This window comes from Rosa rugosa, chromosome 3, assembly GCF_958449725.1.
Source record: "Rosa rugosa chromosome 3, drRosRugo1.1, whole genome shotgun sequence".
NCBI classification, from domain to species: domain Eukaryota; kingdom Viridiplantae; phylum Streptophyta; class Magnoliopsida; order Rosales; family Rosaceae; genus Rosa; species Rosa rugosa.
In genome coordinates this window covers 41,533,866-41,561,620 of record NC_084822.1, presented here as the reverse complement: position 1 = coordinate 41,561,620, position 27,755 = coordinate 41,533,866, and the positions used below count along the sequence as shown (strand labels likewise).

Sequence of the window (27,755 nt, the reverse complement as noted above, 5' to 3'; positions counted from 1 at the left end):
ATGAAGGGGTATTGGAGATCTGAAAGTTCAGAGGAAAGAAGAGATCGAATCTTCAAATGGAAGAAAAGATCTGAGAGAGAAGGATTGAAGATTTGAGAGTGAAAAACTGGGGATTTGAGAAGAGAAAGGCTGAAGAGTTGAGAGAGAAAGGCTTGAGCTCGGAAGAAAATTTCTTTTCCTTTGGAGTGAACAGTCGCGTCTCCAGAATGCACCTATTTATAGAACAAGGTGAGCAGATCTCCACCGTTGGATGAACGATCTCAGAATTTGAATCCACGCGTTGGATTAAAGTCGCCCCGAAACCCGGAAAAGCTGTTGGCGCGTGTTGAGCGTGTAAGGGGACCGAGGGAATCTCGAGGCGCTGTGGCAGACAGCTGTAGCCGAAAGCAGATTTGACTGCCGTAAATCACGGAAGGGATAAGCCGTGACACAAGTGGGCCGTACTTGGGCCTGTCTCGGATCAAGGCATCACTGTAGCTGTGGGAGGAGGCCTGATGGGCCGAGTTTCAGAAACAGTTTTGGACATGATGGGCCGAGTTTCTGAAACAGTCTTGGATGTTTTGGGCCGAATTGTTGAAACAGTTGAAACAATTGGTTAAATAAAAGGATTGGTATGGATAATAACGTGAGCAGCCGTGCTCGAGTGGTTGAGTGTAAAGTTTGTGTACAAGAGGTCTGAGGTTCGAACCTTGCCTCTCGTTTATTTTTATTATGTTCGCTTATGACATAATAAGTATAATATTTGTACACGTTATATTAAGCACAGCTTGTGCTCCAGTGGTTGGGGACAAAACTTTCGTGCAGCAGGTTAAGGTTTCGAACCTTGCCTCCCCCGTTATTTTATTTATGTCGCTTATGACATAATAAATATAACACGTGAGCATATATTAATGAAGGCAGCTCTTGCTTCAGTGGTTGGGAGCAAAACCTTTGTGTTCGAGGTCGGGAGTTCGAACCTTACCTCTTACAAATATTTTTGGATCTCGTATATGCTTGATATACGGACGTATATACGGTATGTATGGTATACATACGTATATATGGTCTGTACGGTATGCATACGTATATACAGTTGTACGATATGCATACGTATATACGGTCTGTACGGTATGCATACATATATACGGTATACCTACGGTATGTACAATTTCATACCGTAGCCGAGCTGGAAGTCGGTGGGCCGATTGGTAGGCCCAAATAGTAAGCCCAAATGTTAAGCCCAATTGTTCGGCCCGAATGGTAGGCCCAAATGTTAAACCCAAATTGGTTCGGGCCGGTTCGAAATGTGAATGGTTCGGTTCCTTCGGCCCAATTGGCCAGCCCTAATGCTTAGCCCAAGGATTGAGCAAGCCCACGTCATCATCACTGGGTGACATATTTTATTGGTGTACTTTTGGGGATGATTTGTTGTGTAGAATAGTGCATGCTTAAGTTTTACTATAGAGATTTACCGTGATGCTAATGGAGTAGCGAAACGCTTTGTGGGAGTCTTTACTGTGCTTGTATGCCAGTACAGGGTGATGATCTATGTGAGGATCTATGAGATAATCTCTGTGAAGATCTAAGTGATGATCTCTGTGATGATCCACGTGATGATTTTGTGTAATTGATGTGGAGTGATGTTGAGCAGTTGTTTTGTGAATTTACATCGTGACGAAAGGATTTAGTGGCCATAGGAATGTATTTTTATACAAATGGCTGTGGCTTTGTAGATTACTACAACTTTGGGAATGATAGAGATTCGATGATTAGGTCAACCTTAATTGAGAGGAATTGACTTACGCTTAAATTTCGGGACGAAATTTCTTTAAGGAGGGTAGATTGTAATACCCCGAAAAATCCAAATTAAATTCCGTGGATTTTTAGAAATGATTTCACGATAGTGGGAGCGAGTACGAGGCTCGGAGAAGTTGTGGAATTAGTTCGAACGATTAATTTTCGAAAAAACGAACGTTATTTAGGGGCTCGCGAAAGTTGACTTTTTATACGTTCAAAATTTGGGAAAACTTTCTTCATGAAAGTTGTAGAGCTCGTCGATACGATCGCGTGCATATGCGGAACGCAAAAATCGGAGTTCGTATGAATTAGTTATGATTTTTTGAAAAAGTTTCCAATTTAGTATAAAGCTTCCATTTTTGGAAATTTCCAAAAATAAAAACAGATTTTTCCAAAATTGGAAAATCTGCTGCGATTTTAGTTCCCCGCCGGAAATCGCCTCCAAAACTTCGATCGACGATTTCTTCCTCCTCCGGCCACCGATCCTCACCAAACTTCTTCCATTGGCTTCGTATGGTCCTTGCGCACCTGTCTGTGGCAGCCTTTCACGGCGGCGCGGCCTGTAGCGGCGGCGGCAAGCCCGGTCCGATTTAAGCTCGATTTTGGTCAACGCCGGTTTTCTCCTAGCTCCGGCCACCAAAACTTCCGATCCTTGGCTTCATGAACTCCCCTCAACCTGCTGATCATCATACTAGGAGGATTGCACCTAGAGTGACCGGTTTCACGTTCGTCGGAGCTCGGTAAGTTTTCAATCCGAAACGAAAATCTTTCGATCGGTATATCTCGAGCTGTAGTGCATCGTTTTGATTGATTCTTTTTCCAGTGGGTTCCCCTTGATGTTATTAACAACTCTCTAGAAGGCATCGAGGCCTGAAATTGAAGCTTTGACGTCGAAATCGAGCCTTGCCGGATTCTGCAAAATTCTGGAATTTTTCCGACCACCGAAGCTTTCGATCGGTATATCTCGAGCTACAGACCATATTTTTCTGTGATTCTTGAACCAGTGAGTTCTTCTTGAGTTTCTTAACAACTCTTCAGAAGGAATCGAAGCCTTAAATTGACGTTTTTACGTCGAATTGGAGCTCGCCGTTTTCTGCAGTTTCTCGCCGGTTTCTGGAAAATTCCGGCCACCTTCATACTGTTCAAGGTAATTTTCGACCCCTTCCGGTCATTTTCAGACTTCGTGCTAGTTATGAAAGTTGTTAAGCATGATGAGAGGAAGAAGAGCAGCCCGGCCCCGACACCATTTGTGGTGGTCGGCGGCGGCTCTGCCACTAACTCCGGCGGCCCTTTCCGGCCACCTCCGGGGATCAAAAATATGGTTTCTGTACATTTTCAGATTCTATATTTCAATACGATCATTTCGATATATTATACGCAATTTTTGGATATCGTATGATTAAGTTATGAATTTTACGATTTCGATCGATTTCGATCGTTCGATTTGTGATCTGTGAAGATCGGACCGTCCGATGGACTTGTAGTTTTGTTATGTTGATCTTATGACTGTCCCAGTGGCTTTGTGTGGTCATGGGCGAAGATCCGACCGTTGGATCTTCGTATAATTGTGAAATAGTGATTCGGAAGGCGATTCGTGAGAATCTAACCGTCGGATTTTCGTATAATTTTGTGAAGATGTTAGTAAGGACGATTCAAGAAGATCTGACCGTTGGATCTTCGTGATAATTTTGGAGGATGATCCTAAGGGCGATCCGTGAGGATCTGACCGTTGGATCATCATATAATTTTGATCTGACCGTTGGATCATTATTAAACTAGAATCCGACCGTTGGATTTCCGTATATATGTGGTTTATGAATGATTGCTAAGTTAAGATCGTATCTGACTAGGTGATTGACGGTTTAAGTTGGTGGACGATTGTGGATCGTATTCTGAGCTGTTGAGAAGACGCAGCGGGATTAGAGGTGAGTAAACCTCACATGGTTCATATTACGAACCGAATATAATTAATTGATTTTTTTGTCGTAATTGTGTGGAAATTGTTTATGAAATAAAGATTTGTTTTGAAATAATATGAACTTGATCAACTACGGTTCATAGGGCTGCGGCTCACAGGTAAGAAAATGAATTTAAGTATAAAATGAATTTATTGCTTTAATGCGTGTGAACTATAGTTGGTATTAATAGACATTCCTGTGCGAATGTCTATGTATATATATTATTTACGTGAAATAATATGTACTGTTGGAGTTGTGTTGAGTTTATTGTTGAGAAACAATATATTGTGAGAGGTATTGAGTTTATTGTTGAGAAACAATATATTGTGAGGGGTATTGAGTTTATTGTTGAGAAACAATATAGTGAGAGAGATGTTGAGTTTTATTGTTGAGGAACAATAAATTGTTATGATCTGTGGAGATCAATAGGTCACGGGGTGACCATGGCATACTATCAGCGACCCACGCTCTCGCGGCGGGTAGGTGGAACTGAATAGTATTAAATCGTGAACCACGCTCTCGCGCCGGGTAGGTGGAAACGATCAGTTAGAGCTCTAGTCTGTCTGCCAATTGTTGAGTGGTGTTGTGAGGGAAATGTTGAGGTTACTTGAGACTGTGAGTGGTCATGTATGAGTGATGTTGAGGTTACTTGAGACTGTGAGGGGTCTTATGTGAGAAGTGTTGAGGATACTTGAGTCTTTTAAGAATGAGTTCTTAAAAGAGAGCCTCAAGAGTATCCTTCCTTTTATGGTGATTGTGTTGAGTTATATTAATTGTAAAGAAATAAATCAACAATTCTTTCTTGTTTACTCATACTGGCTGTAAAAAGCTTACCGGGTTTTGTGTTGTTGCAACTCCTGGTACACTATTCAAATTGTGTAGCGGGTAATCCTACAGGACAGGAGAACCAGGACGGTGATCGTGCGGTTAGAGCAATTGTTAGAGTTTTACAGCAATTGTACGTTGTGAGGTGTGTTATGCTCATTTGAGCTTTACAATATTGCTTGTGAGAGTGAATTGTAATAATGAACTCGAAGTTTCGAGATTTGGATTTTGTAATTGTAATTATTCATGTTTCGGATTTGAATTTATTATTCAAAATTCGGGGCGTGACACTTGTAGTACGAAATAGCATTGGGTTGATCAAGTGAGACTAGTCCTCTACAACAGTGTCTATGAAGTAGCACCACCCAGTACACACAAATTTGAAAATAATTTACTTGCTTGGTCTAGGTCCAGCGATACTTGTACTCCAGTAAGAAAACTGGACTTTACTCTTTCTAAACCTAAGCAGCATGAACATAAATTCACTCGGGCATATAGAAAATAGTTTGGTCCATGATCCGCCACACCATATTTATGCATTACGTACCCACATGTCAAGTTCTTTATAAACACTTCCCCATAAGCGGATCTCTCAAAAAAAGCAAGTGATTCCCCCAGAAACATCTCATTTTCTCAAATTAAACTTCAGGTATCATTATTTCGTCAAACAGTTCAGTGGACATATCAGACGTCACAATGAAGTTCTTCTACAACCGTTGAACCCAATGTAGATCACCATTGACTAGAGCATGTGCATAATCAGTAAATGTACCACCAGGAAAAAAAAAAGCCCTGGCCGAACGTGAAAAGAGGAATAACAGCAACACTAAGACTCTTCCAGGACCACATGGCTAAGTGCCATATCTCAACTTAACATGAGCTTACTGATGGCATAATCTCTAGACTTAAGTCATTGGTACTCGGAACACGGCCAAAGCAATAACTTGCTCTACAACTTGTCAAATAGCTATCTTCTTTGATCAAAGGCAACACTAGGGCATACGCGCCATGTACAAGTTCTGATCATATATACGTACGTGCTGAGCTAGATCTATATCTATTTTAGAGAATTCATTGTAAGATGTAAGTGGGGGGGAACAACCTAAACCCTAATAATGTAACGAGCTTCCCTTCGTGAAATTGCGGGGTCAGAAGTTAGACCTAGCTAGAAGCAAGTAAAACTAAACCTACTCAAGATGAGCTCACTTGTTCTACCGAAGTTGTTATAGTAGCAGAATTCGGTGTTCAATGGTGCTACTGCACACTACTAGCAAAACAACAATTACCCACGGATTTTAATCTGTGGGTAATAAGACTATCTCACACTGATTTCAGTGTGTGATAGCTTTTACACACAGTGCACGCACAGATTGGTGTTACCGTGCGGTTTGGAGGGGGGGGTAATGCTCATCTCACACGGATTATGTTGTCCGTGCGAAATACTAACGTGGGCCCCACTATAATTCCATAAATATAAATTACCAGAATGGAACGAAATCCGTGTGAACAACTCTATTTCACACGGATTTCTGTAGCAAATGTTTACCTATCTCACACGGATTTCTGTGTCAAATATGTACTCATCTCACACGGATTATGTTGTCTGTGTGAAATACTTACGTGGGCCCCACTATAATTCCATAAATATAAATTACCGCAATGGAACGCAATCCGTGTGAACAACTCTATTTCACACGGATTTCTGTGCTAAATGTATAAACTGTATTTCACACGGATTTCTGTTACCAACTCTATTTCACACGGATTTCTGTGTCAAAACCTATAACCTTATTGACACAGATTTCTGTGTGAGATCTATGTACCCTAATTCTCTGATTTCTGTGTGTAATAGTGACAGCATTTTAAAAAAAAATATTTCTGCTAATTAATTTGCAACCCAAACATAATAATAGTTTTGATTTCTGTACAATAAATTCACTTCAAATATTTACAATCAAGTGAACAAATCCACAACTCAATCGAACATGAATAAACTTTACATTCATAGCAAGATGTTCTTTACATTCCTAGTATACATTGTTGTTCAAGGTGGAATATCACTAAGATTACAACATAATCCTTGTCCAAGAATGAGCATACATCAAGTTCCCTGTCAAGCAAGAGTCATTTGAATCCACACATGAGTTTCACTTTCTAAAGAAACAAACCAACTCCAACACACATTACTAAACTTTGAACATAACCAGAAATACAACAAGATATTGCCTATTTAGTTTCTGAGACTGACCCACAAGATCTCAATCCAAAATTTTGTATCACCTGAAGTACAAAATGCAGTCTTCAGGGTAAATATATGTTTCTGAAAAAATATAGTTAACTGACCTATATCATAGGCAGCATCATATTGGCCCCTTCCAATCATTGCTAGCCTCCGCAGGAAATAATGGTTGCAGAACGAACCTGGAAAATATATAGATAAATGTTAACCAGAAGATGGAGTATAAACATTATGATCTTATCTGGAAGTGTACTTACAGCAAATGTGAAATGTGGCTGGATAAGATATGAACAACAAAGATGCTATAATCTTGATCGATTGAAAGCATTCTTAAGGAAAATATAATCTTCACGTTGGCAATCAAAAATGCGGTAACCATATGCTGAATTTACCCAATGGAAATGAACATAGGAAAAGCAAAGTGGGCAAACATATAAGGAAAACCAACATGATCAACTAGTAGGTCCTCCTACGATCAGACTATACTGATGATATTATATATGTCTAGATTATATATATTAAATACGTGTCATTATATATGTCAAGATCATATATATTAAATATGTGCCTTTGAGCTTTGACATGCATTGAAGTGGCTGCATGATATTGATAAATGTAAGCCACTTTGAGCTTTGACACGAAGGACAGTAATTTACCATACCCTTGTAAATGCCTTTTGCTCCCGTCTTTGCAGTAGAACATCAATAGGTTCCAAAATGAGACCTGCAAAAATCACTAGACTTGTCAACTGTAAATAACACACCGCAAGAAATAAAACGAAACACAAATTTGGTTCTACCTCCAGATTGGGATTGTCCTATTCCATCCAATCTCTGCGGACGCTCCTCCATCTCCACCCTAGAAATCTTAGCATAAACCCTGTCGCCCAAACCCAGCGCCGTCACCGAAATGAAATCACAAGGACATATCGAAAACCAAGTCATACTGATGCAATCAAAGCTCAGCCATACTGAAGATAGAATTAAACCTTGTATTAGCTATATCAAGCTAAAAAAGCTCAGCCATTCAATTCATGCATATACTGAGTCATACTGCAATCAAATTAAAGAAAATTGTAGTGGACAATATCAACACTCCAGTGGACAATATCAACACCAACCGACACCATGGGATCACCTCCAGGTTTCTGTAACAAAAAAAATCACATAATTGATTTAGCACTTAGATCTATAATCCCATACTTCACAGCAACTACAAAATCAACTCAAACTATTCAGTTACTCGGAGATCCATCATTACCTGAGCCCAAAGACGGCGACTGGCTTCGCACAGACGAGGAGGGCCTTCTCATCCTTGGCCTTGAGCACATGGTGCTTCTAGAAGAGGCAGATTCAAGATAGGGAGTTCGACACTTCGCCCCAGAAGAATCGGATCGAAATCGAAAGTGGATTTATGATTGAGGAAGAAAGGAACTGAAGTCTGAATGTCTGATTGATGATCGGGTGGGGGAGGGGGCAGTGGGTGGAGGAGATGAGAGAGAGAGGGAGACATGAGAGATCAATTCGGAGGAGGCTTTAGATTTTGGTTAAGTGTTTTCTGGTTTTAAGCAGCATTATGCACGGAAATCTGTGTGTTTATAGTATTTCACACGGAAATCCGTGTGAAATACATTTGCATTTACTACAGATATCCGTGTGAATTTACCACGGTAACCCAATAACTATCATTCGATTGCAATTTGTTGGGTATAAGCGGAATTTCCACGCAAATCCCTGTGAAATACATTTACCTTTGCTACGGATATCCGTGTGTATGTACCTCAGAAATCCACGGAAATCCGTGTGTAATACTACTAGGGGAGGGAAATTGAATTTGTTCCAAAAAATTGAGCGGGAATAAATTTACCACGAAAATCCGTGTGAGATACATATATATTTACCACTGATTTTCGTGTGTATTTATCTCGGTAATATATAACTGTCATGTTAATTATTGTTTACACGGAATTCTGTCTCTATTCTATTTTTTTCACACGGAATTTAGTAGCTAATTTTTCTTTTCACACAGATATTCGTGTGTTGCTCATTTCACAGATAATTTTGTATTAAAAACTTATTGTAACGGAATTCTGTAGCAATAGAGTTTTTCACACGGAATTCTGTAGCTAATATAGTTATTCACACCGAATTCTGTAGCTAATGGTTCTTTTCACACGGATTTCCGTGTTAACATTTCACACAGATATCCGTGTGTGTTACTCATTTCACACAGATGTCTGTACCAAAAACCGGTCAACCCTTTAAACGCTTCTACTTCCCTAAGGGGAGCCGACCCTTGAGGAGATAAAATTTCAGAAATTTTTACATTAGTTGATATAACTTCTACCCATGAGAGTTTACAGATCAAAAAAATAAGTTACGAGTGAGCGGTTATCAGCATATTAGTTTTGTGTAGTATTTAAGGTTTAGGGTTGACCTACTAGATCGAAACCCAAACGACGACGAAAATAGCTGAAATTTTGAACACAACCATTTATTCTTATCATGATAACATCCTACGGTCGATTTTGATAAAGTCTATTTCCTACGCATTGTTGCTTATGGAAGGTATACTTTTCATTATAACTAATAAATTAGTTATACCACATTAGTAGACATATAAGAATTTTGTGCGAACCAAAAAATAAAAATTGAAAATTGATAAATTTGACATTACCCATCTATTTATAGCGTATTAATAGGTATTGTGTAAAAAAATTAACTCAATCTGCCGTTCCTTCAATATCAAATAAAGTGGTTAACCTTATATACACATATACTTGCCTAAGAGGAGTAAAACCACGAGGAGATAAACTTTTCAAAATTTTTACATTATTTGGTATACCTCATATTCATGAGAGTATGAGAGCTGACAGATCGAAAAAATAAGTTGCGAATGAGCGGTTATGAGCATATTAGTTTTATGTGGTATTTAGGGTTCAGGGTTGATCTAGTAGATCGAGACCTAAACGATAACAAAAATAGCTGAAATTTTGACCATAACTATTTATTCTAATCATGACAACATCCAACGGTCGATTTTGATAAAGTCTATTTCCTCCACATTGTTGCTCATGGAAGGTATACTTTTCTTTACTAAAAACTTATTGTAACGGAATTCTGTAGCTAATAGAGTTATTCACACGGAATTCTGTAGCTAATGGTTCTTTTCACACGGATTTCCGTGTTAACATTTCACACAGATATCCGTGTGTGTTACTCATTTCACACAGATGTCTGTACCAAAAACCGGTCAACCCTTTTAACGCTTCTACTTCCCAAAGGGGAGCCGATCCTTGAGGAGATAAAATTTCAGAAATTTTTACATTAGTTGATATAGCTTCTACCCCTGAGAGCATGAGAGTTTACAGATCAAAAAAATAAGTTACGAGTGAGCGGTTATGAGCATATTAGTTTTATGTAGTATTTAAAGTTTAGGGTTGACCTACTAGATCGAAACCCAAACGACGACGAAAATAGCTGAAATTTTGAACACAACCATTTATTCTTATCATGATAACATCCTACGGTCGATTTTGATAAAGTCTATTTCCTACGCATTGTTGCTCATGGAAGGTATACTTTTATTTACAACTAATAAACTAGTTATACCACATTAGTAGACATATAAGAATTTTGTGCGAACCAAAAAATAAAAATTGAAAATCAATAAATTTGACATTACCTATCAATTTATAGTGTATTAATAGGTATTGTGTAAAAAAATTAACTCAATCCGCCGTTATTTCGATATCAAATAAGTGGTCAACCTTATATACACCTATACTTTTTCACACGGAATTTTGTAGCTAATTGTTCTTTTCACACGGATATCCGTGTGAAAAGGTTTTAGTTTTTACACAGACATCCATTACTGATATTTATTTCACACAGTAATCTGTACCAAAAACTTATTGTAACAGAAATCCGTCCCTCCATAAATCACATAACATAAAAAAATTAACGATTTCTAAATAAACTAATTTATAATACGTACAAAAATCTGTCTGAAATACATTTTTAGCAAATGTAAGATGTCCGTGTGTTATCCTTTTTTTTCTTTTTTTACAACAGTATCCACAGTAATCTGTGGGAATATTCAAATATTGAGCGGGAATAAATTGATAAGCCCGCCCTTATTTTTTGAAAATAAATAATTAGTCATTAGCTTTTATTTTTATTGATAATAATTTTCTTCGGAATTATTTTGCCACAGAAATCCGTGTGAAATACTTATATGAGAACAATGGCCAAATTTGATCAATCTGCTAATTATAAGCAGAATAACCACGGAAATCTGTGTGAAATACTTACACATTTACAACTGATTTCCGTGTGTATTTACCTCGGTAACCACTAACTGTCATTCTAATTGTCAGTCGATTATTTACACGGAATTCTGTGTGTAGTCTCATTATTCACACGGAATTCTGTGTGTAGTCTCCTTTTCACACGTAATTCTGTAGTCAATTTTTCTTTTCACACGGATATCTGTGTCAATTTTTTCACACGGAAATCTGTGTGTATTACTCATTTCACACAGAAATCTGTATCAAATACTTATTGTAACGGAAATCTGTCCCTCCTTAATTCACATAACAAAAAAAAATTAATTGTTTCGAAATAAACTAATTTCTAATACATACAGAAATCAGTGTGAATTGATCTTCACACAGATATCCGTGTAAAAATATTTTACCGTTTACACAGACATCTGTTACTTTTGTTTATTCACACGGATATCCGTCGATATTATTATTATATAAATTACTGTGAGCCTAATTATGCTTTTTTCACACGGATATCTGTGTTACTCATTTCACACGGAAATCTGTGTGTATTACTCATTTCACACAGAAATCTGTATCAAATACTTATTGTAACGGAAATCCGTCTCTCCATAATTCACATAACATAAAAATTAATGATTTCGAAATAAACTAATTTATAATACGTACAGAAATCAGTGTGAATTGATTTTCACACAGATATCCGTGTGAAAATGTTTTAGTTTTTACACAGATATCTGTGACTATTGTCTATGCACACGGATTTCCGTTGATATTGTTATTGTATAAATTATTGTGGGCCCGATTATGCTCATTTCACACGGATTTCTGTTACTATTTCTATTTCACACGGATATCTGTGGCTTTTAACTACAGTAAATCCGTGTGTGTTGTTATTTTGCTAGTAGTGGCATATATATTTCTGCAAGACTCAGGCACAATGGTAACTTTTGTTGATCATGAGTATGATATGGTCTTTACAGTTGGTTAGAGGATGAGCATGGATCCTATAACTTAGGACTATTATTAGTGGCGTAGCCAGAAATCTCATATAGGAGAATCAAATTTATATTCATTTTCTTCAAAGTCATCCGTGGGGAATAACCATTGTAGTATTTTTTTTTATTTTTTATTTTTGGGTTTTTGTCCATTTACCCCAATTCTAGAGATTTTTTTCCCACTCACCCCATTAAGTTTTTTTAATTTCCCCTTACCCAAAACACTCTAAGGATGTCTTCCCTATTACCCCATTAATTTTTTTTTTTAGATTATTTTACCCTCACCTCTTTGTTTCATAGAGAGAGAGAGAGAGAGAGAGAGAATAGAAGAGTGAGAAGTCATAAGAGACTTCGCCGGATTCCGGTCACTGGCCGTCGCCCACCGGACTTCTCTGAAAACCTCTCCGGAGGTCCCCAAAGAGGTCATCGGAGATCTCAGAAGTCGCCGGAAAGGTTTATTGCCCCTAAATAGACATGTATTGCCCCCAATAGAGGGGCAATAGAGGCAATAAACCTCTATTGCCCCCCCCCCCCCCCCCCCCACCCACCCAATAGAACTTTCGATCGCCGGAATGTGAACTAATTTTCCTAAAATTAGACGAATAAAACTTTGATTAAAGAAAAAAAAACGAGGAGATTACATTAATTCAAAATGTCTATTGCCCCCCAATAGAACTTTCGGTCGCCGGAATGGGAACTAATCTCCCTAAATTTAGACAAATAAAATTTTAATTAAATAAAAAAACGAGGAGATTACATCAATTTAAAACATTTATTGCCCCCTAATAAACGTCTATTGCCCCCCAATAGAACTTTCAGTCGCTGGAATAGAAACTAATCTTCCTAAAATTAGACCAATAAAATTTTGATCAAGTAAAAAAATGAAAAGATTACATTAATTCAAAACGTTTACTGCCCCCTCCCCCCCCCCCCCAATAGACACTTTTTTTTTCCTTTCCTTCTTGGACTTCTGCCCACAGTTTACAAAAAATAAAATAAAAAATGATATGGGCACCCAAGAAGCCATCCAACAAGAACGACGCCAGCGCATTTCTAGCGGCAAACTCGTCTCTGGCGCCACCAACAACGATGCCGGCCCCAACTCCATGGTCCTCACCTTCGCCAATCCAAACCTCTGCTCTATGATCGATTCTGAGATTGAAATCGAAATCGGCGTCGTATCCAAAGCTCTGTGGCCCTCTGCTCTATGATCGATTCTGAGTTTGAAATTGAAATCGACGTTCTATCCAAAACTATGTGGCCCCTCAACTTCGCTGTCTTACGCGGCCGATTTCCTCACTGCATTTCCTCCATAACTCGATCTAGTAACTTTCTGAGACGGTGCTTCGGTTTCGCCGAAGCTTCTCTTCGATCTTCAAACTCGACCTCACCTCACTCTCCGATCCAACCGAGGCTCTGCTTGACTCACACGAAATCTCACCGCCGAAGTACGAGTTCACATAGCAACTAATAAGGCCTCATTGCCTTAGTTGCTATTTTGGGACAAAAACAGTGTCGTTGGCAAAGGAAGAGATGTACGGTGGCAGAGGAGACGAGGATGAGAGAAAGCACCGTGTCGTCGCCGTCGCCGTCGTCGTCGACGTGGAGAAAGAGAGAGAGAGGAGGAGGAGGCCAGCAGCGTGGAGAGAGAAGAGAGAGAGAAAAGAGTGGATGCAGTTTCTTAATTACACGAAGGGTAAAATTGTCATTTTATTTTAAAATGGGTAAGTAGGAATAAAAATCTGTTGCTGGGATAATTTTGGCCAATTTTGGTGCTTTGGGTCAAGGACCCTTTCTTTTTTTTTACTAATATGTAAATCAAGTGACCATGAAATCATGTTAAAGTGTTGGTGCAGAAAAATTATGTTCCTCACCTATTTTGCTGACTGAAGTAAGAGTGAAGGCTTCTTGGTCAAGAGGTTGTTTCTATGCCCTCAGAATTTAGGTCGGTATTGGCAAGTCTAGTTGGAAGAGGGGTTACCTGCAAAAGATTATCTGATGCATATATAAATCAGTGAGTGTTTACGTTGTAATAATTGGAGTAGGGATTGACTGCCTACCTCGATTATTCACCTCATCAAGTGTTTATAGGTGAATTTGAGCAGATATCTTGTTTAGTACGCGTAGTGGCGGTGTCCAATTTCCACAAGTCACTCATTAGTGGATCCATAATGCCGATCTTAAGATGACGTGGGGAAGTGTTTCCCGCTTGCTACGGATTTAATTGAACTGACCGATTCCGCCTTACCCAAATTTAACTAGAGGGAATTTCACCTCAAATAAGTTGGGCTGCCTCTCTCTCGGTCGGTTTCTTGACTAGAACCTGATCTCACCTTACCCAGATCCACCTCAAGTAATTTTTCAAATAGGTTGGGCCGCCTCTTTCTCGTCTCGTTTACTGACTAGAACTTGATTTCACCTTACCCAAATCCGCCTCGAGGGGATTCACCTCGAAGAATTTCCTAACTTGCTCTGCAATACCCAATAATACAAAATGTTGGTGTGGAAAAATTTGTACTTTGCTGACTGGAATGTGAGAGTGAAGGCTTCTTGGTCAGGATGTTGTGCCTATGCCTTCGGGATTTCAGTCGACGTTGTCAAGTTAAGTTGGAAGAGGGAGATATATACTTGCAAAAAGATTCTCTGATGCCTAAATCAGTGAATGTTTAAGTTGTAATAATTGGAGTAGGGGTTGATTGTCTACCTTGATTTTTCACTTTACCAAATATTTATACGTGAGCTTGAGCGGATCTCTTGGTTAGTGCTTGTAGTGGTGTGCAACTTCCGCAAGTCACGCGTTAATAGATCTATTACATCACTTTTAAGATGACGTGGGGAAGTGTTTCCCGCTTGCTACCAATTCAGTCGAGCTAACCAATTCCACCTTATTTAGATCCACCTTAAGGGGATTTCACCTCGAGAAATTTCCTCAATAGGTTAGGTCGCTTCTCTCTCGGCTTGTTTCTTGACTCTAACCTAATTTCACCTTACCCAAATCCACCTCGATGGGATTTCATCTCATAGAATTTTCTAAATGTGTTGGGCCGCATCTTTCTCGGGCCATTTACTAACTAGAACTTGATTTCACTTAATCTAGATCCGGCTCACGGGAATTTTACATGGAAGAATTTCCCAAATAAATCGGGCTGGTTCTCCTCAGGTCCATTTATTAGTTAGGAATCCATTATTTGTCATCGGTTGATTAAGATTTTGCGCTCCCACGCAAAATTCCAAATTCATTGAAATTCGTGCTTATTCATCAGTTGCATGCGGTACCTAGACACACATACCAAAACCTAAAATTCCCATGAATCAATACAGATTTTGGTTGTTTTATAAAGCGCTGCATGCAATATCCATACCCAAACTCACTCTTGATCAAGCAAATGAAGCGATGAGGCAAAAAGAAGAACGATGAGGAAGGAAAAAGAGTGATGAGGATGCGAGGACCACTGTTGAGAGAGCGACAATGAAGAAGGAAGAAAGCAAGTGTTAAGACTGTTAGCTATAAATGTTAATACCTTAAGTTATTAACACCCACCTAAAGAGGCTGAAAAGGAAAGCAGGTGGAATATACTATCTGGTACCGTTAATTTTTATATCCGTTGTTACCAAACAAAACCCAAACCAATTAAGGCCTCCTATTTAACATAAGCTGATAAGCCCACTTAATCCGTCAAACAAACATACCTCGTTGCTCTAATATCCACGCTTTATGATCTGTATTTCTCGTTGTACTCTTCATTAACAATCGATAATATAAGCGTGAGGAATCATCCTCCTAGCTAGTACACTTAATCTGGTCGACTAAGTTTGTAGCACACTTGTTAGTCGCCAATAATTATATAGGTCAATTCTGTTGTACAACAACAGTTTCCTGAATAAGAAAATTGTTAACTTCTGGACGTTATAACCTTAGACCATGCGTGCATGTTTGTGACTAGGTTAGATCTTAATTAAGCATATAGGAAAGAAAGACCAAGCCCTAGCTTTCACGGTTTCACCTTCACCACAAAATGAACAGATAGGTCCGGCCGCCATGAACAACCTTAATCAAGCTTTATATGGTCAGGTCAAAGTTCAACCTTTGCCTTTTTGAATTGCAATTAGTTTAATTTGCGTGGTCCGTGTAATTGCAATTATCCAAATGACTATAACCATGCATATTGTCATTATTGTTCGAGAAACAGAACAGAACAATTATTCTTAATTATTTGTCTTAACACATACACAGGGCCCTTCCACTAAGGGATCCATTTTTTGGTATTTTATAGGGATAGGGCATTATACCAACTTTTCGATCACATTTCGGTATCTCAACCGTTCAGTTTTCAGGTCCTAATGTGTAGATCATTTCTGCAAATTTTCAGCCAAATCGGTGATCGTTAAGGTATCAAACTAGAATAAATCAATGAACGAACCAAATCTGTCAAACTTGAACCGTTCATACTTATAATCTTAAGTCGCCGTTTTGAATGCCTTAACGATAATTAATTTGGCTGAAAATTTGCAGAAGTAATCTACACATTTAGACCTAAAATCTGAATTGTTAAGATGTTAAAATATGATCGAAAAGTTGGTCTAATGTCCTATCTATAGAAAATACCAAAAAAAGAGATCCCTCACTAGAAGGGCCTTACACAAGCGCGCGCGCACACACAGATATATATATATATTGGCATTGTTTAATTTGTTTCACTCACTCAATTTTGGCCAAGTCTGGTCATCCTCTTCTTGCAGCAGCATCTTCAATTTTTGTTTTAATTGACGGACATTGATATTGGAGCCCTACAATAGGTTGATGGTCGGGTACCCTACACCATTCGGACAATGACCCGGAAGTTCATTTGAGAAGATGCCCGTTATTTCATCCACTTTATCCTTTTTCTTTCGAACAATAATATTCACTTGAACAGAGTTACCGGCTAAGAAGATCTTAGTCAATCATATTTAGATGTAAATTCAATGATAAAAATAATTATTTTAAGTTGAATCGTTTTATTTTTCATCATCAGATAGATATACATCTAACGATGATTGAACATAATTTTTATAATCAATTACTACGTGTTCACCTGATATCTTAAACCTTGTTCATTTAGTTGTTAACTAATTTTTGTTATTTCTATAGTAGACGATACTCGTTCACGTTGTTATCATGGTAGCTAGGAGCCCAAGTAGTGCTTACATATTTACTTTTTCCTTTTTCTATCGAGGGAATGCATTAGTTCTTAATGGATATTTGCTTTTTCAAAGGCCTGACAAAATAAAGAGTGAAATTAATCAGAGTGAATTCAAGGAGACTTTAATATCGAAGATAAATGAAGGGGAAATTACTGGTCCCCCCTTTAACTTTTGGTGCGTCGACAGTTCAGTCCCTGTTATTCCAATTTTAACAGATAACTCCCCAAACATTCAAATTTCACACAATTTGATCCAAAATTACCATTTTACCCCTCACTTCCTTTTTTCACACACACACACACATATATACATACATACATACATACATACATACATACATATATATATATATATATATATATATATATATATATATATATATATATCTACATATACATATATATATATATACACACAGACACACATATACATTATATATATACACACACATATGTATAAAATTATACATATATTTATATATCTACATATACATATACATATACATACATATATATATATATATATATATATATAGATATACACACACACATTAGATATATAAAAATTGTGAATTTTTTTTATAATATGAAACATAAACATAGTATATAGACTTACCAAATACATAAACACATTAGATATATATGTATACATATATATATATATACACCTATATACATATATATATGTATATGCATATGTGTATGTATATATCTGCATATGTATATGTACACACACACATATATACATATAAATATATATAAAAAGAGAGAGAGAAGAATAAAAATATACACACACATATACATACATATATACATACATACATACATACATACATACATATATACTCACACACACACACACATACATATATATATAAAGAGAGAGAGAAGAATAAAAAATATATATACATACACACACACATATATATACATATGTATAAAAGAGAGAGAGAGAAGAATAAAACAAAAAACAAAAAAAAATAAGTGAGGGGTAAAATGGTAATTTTGGATCAAATTGTGTGAAATTTGAATGTTTGGGGAGTTATCTGTTAAAATTGGAATAACAGGGACTGAACTGTCGACGCACCAAAAATTAAAGGGGGGACCAGTAATTTTCCCATAAATGAAGTGACCATAGTTTGTTCGAACACATCACGACCATGATCGACCCTTTTTCTTTGAAACTATTTCACCAAACTCGATATGGAAGTTGATATATGGATGCTACATTCATAGTGATCACATATATACTGTTAGAATGTCATGCATATAAAGTCAGGGGAAGTTTAAGTGACATTGTATGTACGTAAAATTGTATGTTTGTAAAAATGTATATCACATATGAGAACATTCTCAAATGAAGGTCTTTAATTAATTTAAGTTGGTCAAAATGTTAGATCAAATAATTTCACATGCCTTTACCATTCATCATGGCACTAAATAATACCATTCTATATCTAAAGAGGAAAAAAAAAAAAAGATCATGGCACTAAATAAACAAAATTATCATCTCTCAAATCATAATGCACACGTTCTTAGAAATTAAAGGGAGCATTAGAACATTACACTTATGATTAAAATGAAATTTACAAAAAAACCCTCTAGGGTTTGAGAGAACGCCGCCCTTATGGGTGGTCGTTTCTGCAACTTTCTTCATCTCCGATGGAAAACTATGTCGGCACATCCCTTGGTGCCGTATACCTCGAGTGCGGTGCAAACCGTCTCTTCTTTTCTTCCAATTTGCTTTTCAAAAGCGTGGTCTAAGACTCCTCTTGTGGCGGTAGATTGCGATGTTTTCCCTCTCTCTCAGGTCATCACAACTTGGGATTCAAGGTTGAGTTCGAGTTGGGTAAGTGGGCGGCGACCTTCTAATGGGATATCGGAGGTTTTGGGTCGGATCCGGATCTGGGATCCAGGGACTATGCGGACTTCGAATTTTGGTCGTGACTTCTTGGAATCTCTGAGAGTAGGGATGTGGGAGGGGCTCGAGATAGGCAGGCTTTCGACCCATATCGGAGTGCAGTTGCAGGAACGGTCGCGGGTGTCAGAATTGCTTTCTGGTTTCTGGTCCCCAGATCGGACCAGAGGGAGTTCGCGACCAGAGACTTTATGTCAGAGACCGACGACGGTGCAGCAGTCCGTGGGTGGTGGAGCTTGGAGTCGTGTGGACGAAACCGGGACGGGAGATTTCTAGCGCTGCGGATCTGGAAGGGTGGCCGGACGTCGGGTTGAAGCCAGGGTGCCCAAATCAGATTATGTTGGGCCTTGGCTTTTGTCAAGTTTGACCGGTCAGCCTTGATCTTGGATTTAGGCCGGATTTGGATCCGCATTTGGGACCCAGGTCGTAATCAAATCCGGATATTGGATCCGAGACAGCTGCTCATTTTGATCTGGTATTTGTTCTGGTTCTTGGGAGTTCGATTGCTAATTTACGAGTTTCTGACACCCTCGGTTACTTTCGAACTCTCGGTGAGCGCATCACCTCTCCTAGGTGATCATATCACCGGTTATGGCTATGGTTACTATTACTATTACATTTACACTGCTCTCGTGACATATGCAGTGCAGCGATGTCGTTCGGCATCAAGTCACATGGTTACCTTTCATTCTAGATGCGTCTGTGCATCTTGTTATCTTTTATTGTTTTCCTACATTATAGATGCGTCTGTGCATCTTGTTCTGTTTTTTATTTTTCTTTCGATGTTTTTTGCATCGCTTCATGTACTTCTCAGTTTCACTTAATATAGTTTGTCGTCTTTCCCTTCAAAAAAAAAAAAAAATTCATCTCTCAAATCATCGATTAAGAGATCCCTAGCTAGATATGATCGAAGATGAATTAAGCCACTTTGCTTAAATCATAATTACAATTCAGACTCCCATTTTGTGATGGATCGATGTTACGAATAATATTAGCACTAAGCAAAATATTCAGTTATAATATTTCCACTTAAAAGGGTGCTCCTCTATTCACGCTCTAAAGTTGATAAGTGCTCAAATTTCTAACCTTAAACTAAATATGCATTAGAGTAACTCCAACAGCTTCCTTATATTTTGATTTTTCTCTATTTAAGAGAAAAATGAGTATCTTTTGCTCAAATAGATTCCTTAATTATAAGAACAACTCTAACCGTTTCTTTATAATTTTTGTATGAGTTTTTCTATTAGAACCTCTAAATTTAATCACTTGACCTCTATGCTTTTTACACCTCTTATCAAATTTTCAAATACTAAATTTACTCACTAAACTTCCTCAAATAACCTCACTCATATAATTTGCAAACAAATTATTATCTTTAAAATAAAAAAATTAGTCATTTCAATGATTTAATCACTCTATAAATCTTAACTAAATATACATTTTTTAATCAAACTTGAGTTTCAAAAATTAATGTCTAATCAATAAGAAAATGCCATGAACTATTCTGTTTTTTTATTTAAATTTTGTTTCTATTTTAGTTGTGCAAAAAAAAAAAATCATTTGTTTTTATTCTAAAAAAAAATCATTTGTTTTTTAATGTTTATTTTTTTCTTTATTTTTTGTACCACATGATTAATTATTTAAATATTTTTATTTTTATTTTTTATTTTTATTATTATTATTTTTTGCAAATATAATGGATTTAGGTCATAAATCATAAGAGGATTTATTTTGTTTTCCCTCACCAATATGCGTTCAACATATATATCATACATTTTTATGTCACATGATCTTAATCATATTTTTAATTCTTATTAAATATATATAAATGCTTTAATGAGTATGTAGTGAAATTGGAAAATGAAAATAGATAAGGAAAATAATAAGAAATACAATCTAATATTATTGAATTGGAAAGTCTATATAAAATAAATATAATATTTTTTGGTATAATTATTGTCCTTAATAGTCATTTTATAGTAGGTTATATATGTCATTTAATAATTCATAATAGAGTGAGGTCAAGTGAGCAGATTTGGAGGTCCCAATAGAAACTTTTTGTATTATAGGGAAGCAAAAGTCAAAACTTTCCATAATTTTACAGCAATCTCTAAAATCTCCATAATTATTCCTTAAAATTTTAGAGATTGCTGTAAATTTAGGAAATTTTACTTTCTCTTTCCTCACTATCTCTAAAAAAAAACTATTGGCGTTGCTCTTAAGCTAAATTAATCATTTTTCAATTAAAATACTTAAGTGCCCCCAAATTTCTAAACCTTAAAATAATTTTCCATTTTATCAAAAAAAAAAAAAAATTCCATTTGACAGACTAATCATTTGCAGCTAGATTATTGTATATTCACTAATGAGCCCGGCAAACCTAGCCAGCTCCATCAATTTGATGATGATGGTTCTATATTTATTTATACTTGAAAAGACTTTGGGAATTTCTTAAAAATGTAATGAATAATGTTGACTAAGTAATAAAGCTTTTCGTTTTTTTTAACTTTTTTTTTTTGAATTGAAAGGTAATTCCATTGATAATAGCGCATGCCAAGAAGGCCATTACATACTCACCCGCTGACACATAACAATGGCCAGATCAAGGTTTCGTGGAGGAGCCACAGTAGTACATAGGATAGACCAACTATATTCGAACTAATCGCTCACTTTAAAAGCGAGCCTAAAAGTTATGGAAACATAGCTAATAGACAAGCCAAACTACACTCGTTAGGTTTCTAATACAAGAAACTTATTGTAATTAGACAAAAGCTAAAAACATAGGTTTGGGCCAAGAGCCTAAACCCCAGCCCAAAATAGCAATGGACTAGGGCAAAACCCCAGCCCAACAGTTAGCGGCCCAATAGGAAGTCCACCAAGAAAAACTTGCTCCAGGCCCATCACTCTGGTTCGGGCCAGTCCACCTTGCCTCCCACCATCCCTTCGGACCTCCACCGACTGGATCTCGCTCCGGCTGACCCACATCGCCCGACCCGCGTCGCCCTCTCCGCCTTGCCTCCAAGCCGTCCCAAGCCAACGCCGCCACGAGATGCAACCAGCACAGAAACCCAACGATGTTCCAGGCCCGTGACCGTATCCCGCCGTCGAATCGAAATCGAGGGCACCGGCGATCCGAGAACCCAGCAGCGAGGATCGACATCCGGATCCGTAAAGCCACGACCACCCCATAGAACAAACCCAGCCGAACTGTTGACAAAACCCGAGCAAGTTCCCTCCGACAAACCCATGAGCATTTAGACCTCCTGTCCGGCAGCAAACCCATGGTGGGGGTGTGGCTGGAGACCACCCCGGCGACCGGGCGCCGCCGGACGAGAATATTTTCAAGGTTCTGAAGCCTCCTTAGGGTTTTCTCAGAGAGAGAGATTTACAAACCCTCTTCTCTTATTGATTACTTGTGTTAGTTTCGTTTCTTTAAACTTTGATAAATTGGAATCGAGATGTATATAGGCTTGTAGCCGTGGCTATACTGTACATGTCAAAAAAAAAAAAAAAAACAAAACAATGCTTCCTATTTACACGTTCGGTAGTTCTTGATATGAGTCGTGTTTGGTAGTTCTTGATATGACTCGTGTTTGACACGATACATAACGCGATTTCAATTTGATGAAGACAAGCCAAATTATGTTCAACTAGTTATAATATACGTAAAATACAATTAAAAATATTTAATAAGTTTTAGAGAGAGGCTCTCAATTCTTAACTTTGATCAATTTTCAGAATTAGGGGTTGGTTGTTATAGAGGGTTTTCCTTGTAATTTTTTTCACTTTGTCAAAAAAAAAAAAAAAACTTTCATCAATTTGAATTAAATTATGATTAGGAGTAATAAAAAAAAAAACAAAAACAAAACTGTGTATGGCATGTGACAAATAACATGTCATCTTCCGAATATTACAGATAAAACCGTGTGAAAAGAATATATATAATGTCCAAGTTATACACTATAGTAAAAGGACTGAAAGCTAATGGATGGAAAGACCCACTTGTTTGGGTGGTTGTTGGTTGCGGACATTCAACATTAACTCGCACAAGAATCTTCACAGAAACTGCTGCAAATATAATCCACAGCATCAACATGTCATTCTTAAGCTTTTCCTGAAAAGTCAATTCACCAAACTTCTTTTTAAAAACATTAATCAGTCCAAGTTGCAGTTAGCTAATCTATGAGACCATGATCAATCTCTTCCCCACACATGAAACCTAGGGCCCTTTAATTTAGTTGACAATAAATGGACCCACTGGCCACTGCAGCCTCTATATAGATATGATCCAACATAACATCAACATGTCAACTTTGCAAGCCATGGGAGGTGTTCCAAGACCTCATCCTCTTCTCCTTCTGCTTCACATTTTCTTGCTCTCATGTCTTCCATTGAAGGCAACCTCATCACCCAGAACACAAGCAGAGGCTTTGGTTAGCTGGAAGGGCAGCTTTTTTGCTCCCCCACCTTCTCTCAGTTCATGGTCCCTCACAAACATCAACAGCCTCTGCAACTGGACCTCCATTGTCTGTGACCCCAAAACCAAAACAGTTTCCCAGATTGACCTCTCAAATTTCAACCTCACTGCAACTCTAACAGGACTGGACTTCACCCAGTTTCTGAATCTCACCCATTTCAACCTCAATGGCAACAATTTCACAGGGGCAATACCATCTGCCATTGGCAACCTCACCAAGCTCACAACTTTGGATTTGGGCAACAATCTTTTTGAACAGGAAGTTCCTGTGGAGATGGGGAAGCTAACCCAGGTTGAGTATTTTAGTCTCTACAGCAACAGTCTCACTGGTGCCATTCCATATCAGCTGGACAATCTCAAAAAGGTACAATATTTGCTTCTTGGAAGTAACTACTTAGAGCCTGCTGATTGGGCAAAATTCTCAGGCTTTCCTGTGTTGACATTCCTTGATCTTTCTCTGAATAGTTTAGATTCAAAATTCCCAGAATTTATATCTGAATGTAGGAATTTGACATTCCTGGATTTGTCTCAAAATACTTTGACTGGCCAAATACCAGAAGTGGTATTTACCAATCTGGTCAAGCTTGAATATCTCAATCTCACCAATAACCAATTCCAAGGGCCAATGCCATATAACTTTCCCAACCTTAAACACCTTTATTTGGGATTGAACGACTTTAGTGGTCCAATTCCTGAAGACATAGGTCTGTTATCTGGTCTGGAAATTTTTGAAGTGCTTAACAATTCCCTTGAAGGGAAAATCCCATCCTCTATAGGCCAACTCAAGGAGCTTCAGCACCTTGATTTTTCATCAAACTCATTAAACTCTTCAATGCCTTCTGAGCTTGGTTCTTGTACCAACCTCACTTTCTTGGCCTTGGCTGTGAACAAACTCAGTGGGGAATTGCCTCTGTCCTTGTCAAAATTGACCAACTTGGTGGATTTGGGATTATCTGATAATCAATTTACTGGGCCAATCTTGCCTTCTCTGGTTTCCAATTGGACTGCAATAGCCTCTATTCAATTCCAAAACAATAGTTTCAGTGGCAACATTCCAGCAGCAATTGGCCTATTGACAAATCTTAATATCCTCTTTCTGTACAAAAATAATTTCACCGGCCCAATTCCCTCAGAGATAGGAAACTTGCAAGCTATGACAAGTTTGGATCTGTCGGGAAACCAGCTCTCCGGGCCTATTCCTATGGCATTCTGGAATCTCACTAATCTTCAAAGTGTACAGCTTTTCTCCAATAACCTCAGTGGCATAATCCGCCCAGAGATTGGGAACATGATTTCATTGTCTGTCTTTGATGTCAACACAAACCAATTTGAGGGGGAGTTGCCAGAGACCATTTCTCTCCTCACTAAGCTCGAGGGCTTTTCTGTGTTCACCAATAAGTTGTCCGGAACTATTCCTAGTGATTTTGGGAAGTATAGTCCTAAATTGGGATATCTTAGCTTTTCAAACAACAGCTTCTCTGGAGAATTGCCACCAGAGTTGTGCAGTGGATTTTCTTTGCAAGTATTCACAGTGAATGTCAACAACTTCACAGGGCCATTACCCGAGTGCTTGAGAAATTGTACTGCATTAAATAGAATCCGGCTTGATGAGAACCAATTCACCGGAAATATTACCAATGCATTTGGTGTCCATCCCATTCTTGAAGAAATTTATCTTAGTCACAACAAGTTTGTTGGTGAACTCTCACCACATTGGGGAGAGTGCATAAACATCACTGACATGCGTATGGACCGAAACAGAATTTCTGGTCAGATTCCACCTGAGCTTCTGAAGTTGAAGAACTTGCAGTATCTAACACTTGGTTCTAATGAATTCAGTGGGGAATTTCCAGTTGGTATTGGGAATCTAAGCTTGTTATACACTCTCAATCTCAGCAGGAACCACTTCACAGGAACCATCCCGCAGATCCACCAATTGAATAAGCTCCAGACTCTTGATTTGTCTGACAACAATTTTACAGGGGTAATACCAGTGGAACCTGGCACATTTGAGAGCTTAACAAGCTTAAACTTGAGCCACAACAAGTTATCAGGAGAAATACCAGCAGAGATTGGTAACTCAGAATTGAGGTACTTGTTGGATCTTAGTAGCAATTTGCTCTCAGGAGACATACCTTCAAACTTGGGCAAGCTCACACAGTTGGTGGTTCTCAATGTCTCACACAACAATCTGTCAGGGGACATACCATCAGCATTTTCCAACATGCTTAGTCTAGACAGCTATGATTTTTCTTACAACAACTTGACTGGTCCAATCCCAACTGGTGGAATTTTCCAAACTGCACCAGCAAATGCTTTTTTTGGCAACTCTGGTTTGTGTGGAGGTGCAGGACTAACAGCATGCAATTCCTCTAGTGGAAAGTCCAACAAGAACAACAAGAAAGTTCTTATTGGAGTCCTTGTTCCTATTTGTAGTTTAATAGTGATTGTAACTGTTATTGCTCTGATCCTTATTTTCCGTAAGAAACCTAAGCCGCTTGATGAGGAAACCAAAAGTTCTAAGAAGTCTGAGAGTTTTGAGTCGAATATATGGGAAAGAGAAGTAAAGTTTACATTTGGGGAAATTGTGAAGGCCACAGAGGACTTTGATGAGAATTACTGCATTGGAAAAGGAGGGTTTGGAAGAGTGTACAAAGCTGAGCTGCTTTCAGGTCAAATTGTTGCAGTCAAGAAGCTAAACATGTCTGACTCTAGTGACATTCCAGCAATAAATCGACAAAGTTTTGAGAATGAAATTCGAACTTTGACACATGTCAGGCACCGGAACATCATCAAGCTATTTGGGTTCTGTTCAAGGAGAGGTTCCATGTTCTTGGTTTATGAGTATTTAGAGAGAGGCAGTCTCGGAAAAGCATTATATGGGGTTGAAGGGAATGCAGAACTTGACTGGGCTACAAGGGTCAGAATTGTGCAAGGACTAGCTCATGCTCTTTCTTACCTGCACAATGACTGCTCTCCACCAGTTGTACACCGGGATGTTTCTATCAACAATGTACTGCTTGAGTGGGATTTTGAGCCCCGGCTATCAGATTTCGGAACAGCAAGACTGTTGAGTCTGGATTCATCCAACTGGACCAGTGCTGCTGGTTCTTATGGCTACATGGCACCTGGTAATGTAACACTCAAGTTTGTTCATTATTGGCTTATCTTTCTGTGACTTGGATATTAATGTGGCTAATTGTGTTTTTTCTTGATGCACAGAGCTCGCATACACTATGAAGGTGACAGATAAGTGTGATGTATATAGCTTTGGAGTGCTAGCACTAGAAGTCCTGATGGGAAGGCACCCAGGGGAAGTGCTAGAAGCTCTACTAGAGTCATCAAAATCATTGCAGGACAACACAGAAATGCTTTTGAAAGATGTGTTAGACCAAAGGCTGGAGCCTCCAACCGGTGAATTGGCTGAGGCAGTGGTGTTTGCAGTGAGCGTAGGCTTGGCCTGCACACGTTCCCGTCCAGAGTTACGACCCACAATGCGTTTTGTGGCACAAGAACTATCGGCTCGGACACAGCCTTACATTTCTGAACCATTTGGTACGTTAACCATCAACAAACTAACTGGTCTTCAAAAGTGAATGGGAATGATACCAGTAGCTGTATGTTTGTCAACTGAATCTTTGTGTAACTGTATTATAGATGCCTTGAGAAAATAATCTTTGGGGGTTAGCCCAGGTTAAGTATTGTACTTGTAATGTATAGTGTATAATCTCAGCTTAGAGATACTAGTTTCATATACAAGTCTCAGTCTTTATTGCTTCTACACTTTAGTAGTCCCCTTCATTTTATGCAAAAATCCTTTAAACATATGCTTTTTGGTGAATGGAAGACACAGCTTTCAAACAGCTTGCTCCCACTGAATCTCATTGATTATTTAGTAAGAAATGTTCAGAGACTAAGGAATCACATCATACCTGTCCTTTTTTGTTTTTGACTAACTAAATACTTTGCACCTAGTCAAACCTTTTGTTATTGTTCAAAGTTGACTTTTAGTGGTAATAATTCTTCCTTATTTTAGACTGGTCTCAGTCCCTGTAAATTTCTAGAAGGCATGCATCTAATAAAATTAATATAT

General features: G+C 38.1%; 2 protein-coding genes and 1 long non-coding RNA gene across 7 annotated transcripts; 2 read left to right on the top strand and 1 right to left on the bottom strand.

Moving 5' to 3' along the window:
- The first annotated feature begins 1,722 nt into the window (after positions 1 to 1,722).
- Positions 1,723 to 4,848, top strand: LOC133741095 (uncharacterized). Its single transcript, XR_009861601.1, has 4 exons — positions 1,723 to 2,516; positions 2,600 to 2,923; positions 3,627 to 3,701; positions 4,617 to 4,848. It is a non-coding gene; the product is annotated as an uncharacterized LOC133741095 (long non-coding RNA).
- Positions 4,849 to 6,461: 1,613 nt separating this feature from the next.
- On the bottom strand, positions 6,462 to 8,367 carry LOC133741459 (uncharacterized). 5 transcript variants are annotated; one of them, XR_009861938.1, is made up of 6 exons: positions 8,059 to 8,363; positions 7,787 to 7,945; positions 7,598 to 7,677; positions 7,460 to 7,521; positions 6,903 to 6,980; positions 6,462 to 6,669 (listed from the first exon to the last, which is right to left on the bottom strand). XR_009861938.1 is itself a non-coding variant. In XM_062169353.1 (5 exons), the coding sequence occupies exons 1-4, from the start codon at positions 8,126 to 8,128 to the stop codon at positions 6,920 to 6,922; spliced, it is 369 nt and encodes a 122-aa protein (XP_062025337.1). In that variant the 5' UTR covers positions 8,129 to 8,367; the 3' UTR covers positions 6,462 to 6,669; positions 6,903 to 6,919. The 5 variants fall into 5 exon arrangements, 2 of the variants coding, with proteins under 2 accessions (XP_062025337.1, XP_062025338.1); XR_009861937.1 differs by having other exon boundaries at positions 7,598 to 7,768; positions 7,852 to 7,945; XR_009861936.1 differs by having other exon boundaries at positions 7,598 to 7,945; positions 8,059 to 8,362.
- Positions 8,368 to 23,372: 15,005 nt separating this feature from the next.
- On the top strand, positions 23,373 to 27,525 carry LOC133736640 (MDIS1-interacting receptor like kinase 2-like). The gene is made up of 2 exons (XM_062164211.1): positions 23,373 to 26,793; positions 26,885 to 27,525. Exons 1-2 carry the CDS (start codon positions 23,469 to 23,471, stop codon positions 27,256 to 27,258), a joined length of 3,699 nt encoding a protein of 1,232 aa, XP_062020195.1. The 5' UTR covers positions 23,373 to 23,468; the 3' UTR covers positions 27,259 to 27,525.
- Positions 27,526 to 27,755: the final 230 nt, after the last annotated feature.

Excerpts from the sequence above, each read along its gene's own strand:
- LOC133741459 (XM_062169353.1), bottom strand. The coding sequence starts at position 8,128 with ATGTGCTCAAGGCCAAGGATGAGAAGGCCCTCCTCGTCTGTGCGAAGC. Across the intron at positions 7,522-7,597 it reads AGGACAATCCCAATCTGGAG|GTCTCATTTTGGAACCTATT; the intron begins GTAGAACCAAAT and ends TGATTTTTGCAG. Across the intron at positions 6,981-7,454 it reads AAGGCATTTACAAGGGTATG|GTTCGTTCTGCAACCATTAT; the intron begins GTAAATTACTGT and ends TATATTTTCCAG.
- LOC133736640 (XM_062164211.1), top strand. The coding sequence starts at position 23,469 with ATGATCCAACATAACATCAACATGTCAACTTTGCAAGCCATGGGAGGT. Across the intron at positions 26,794-26,884 it reads TTATGGCTACATGGCACCTG|AGCTCGCATACACTATGAAG; the intron begins GTAATGTAACAC and ends CTTGATGCACAG.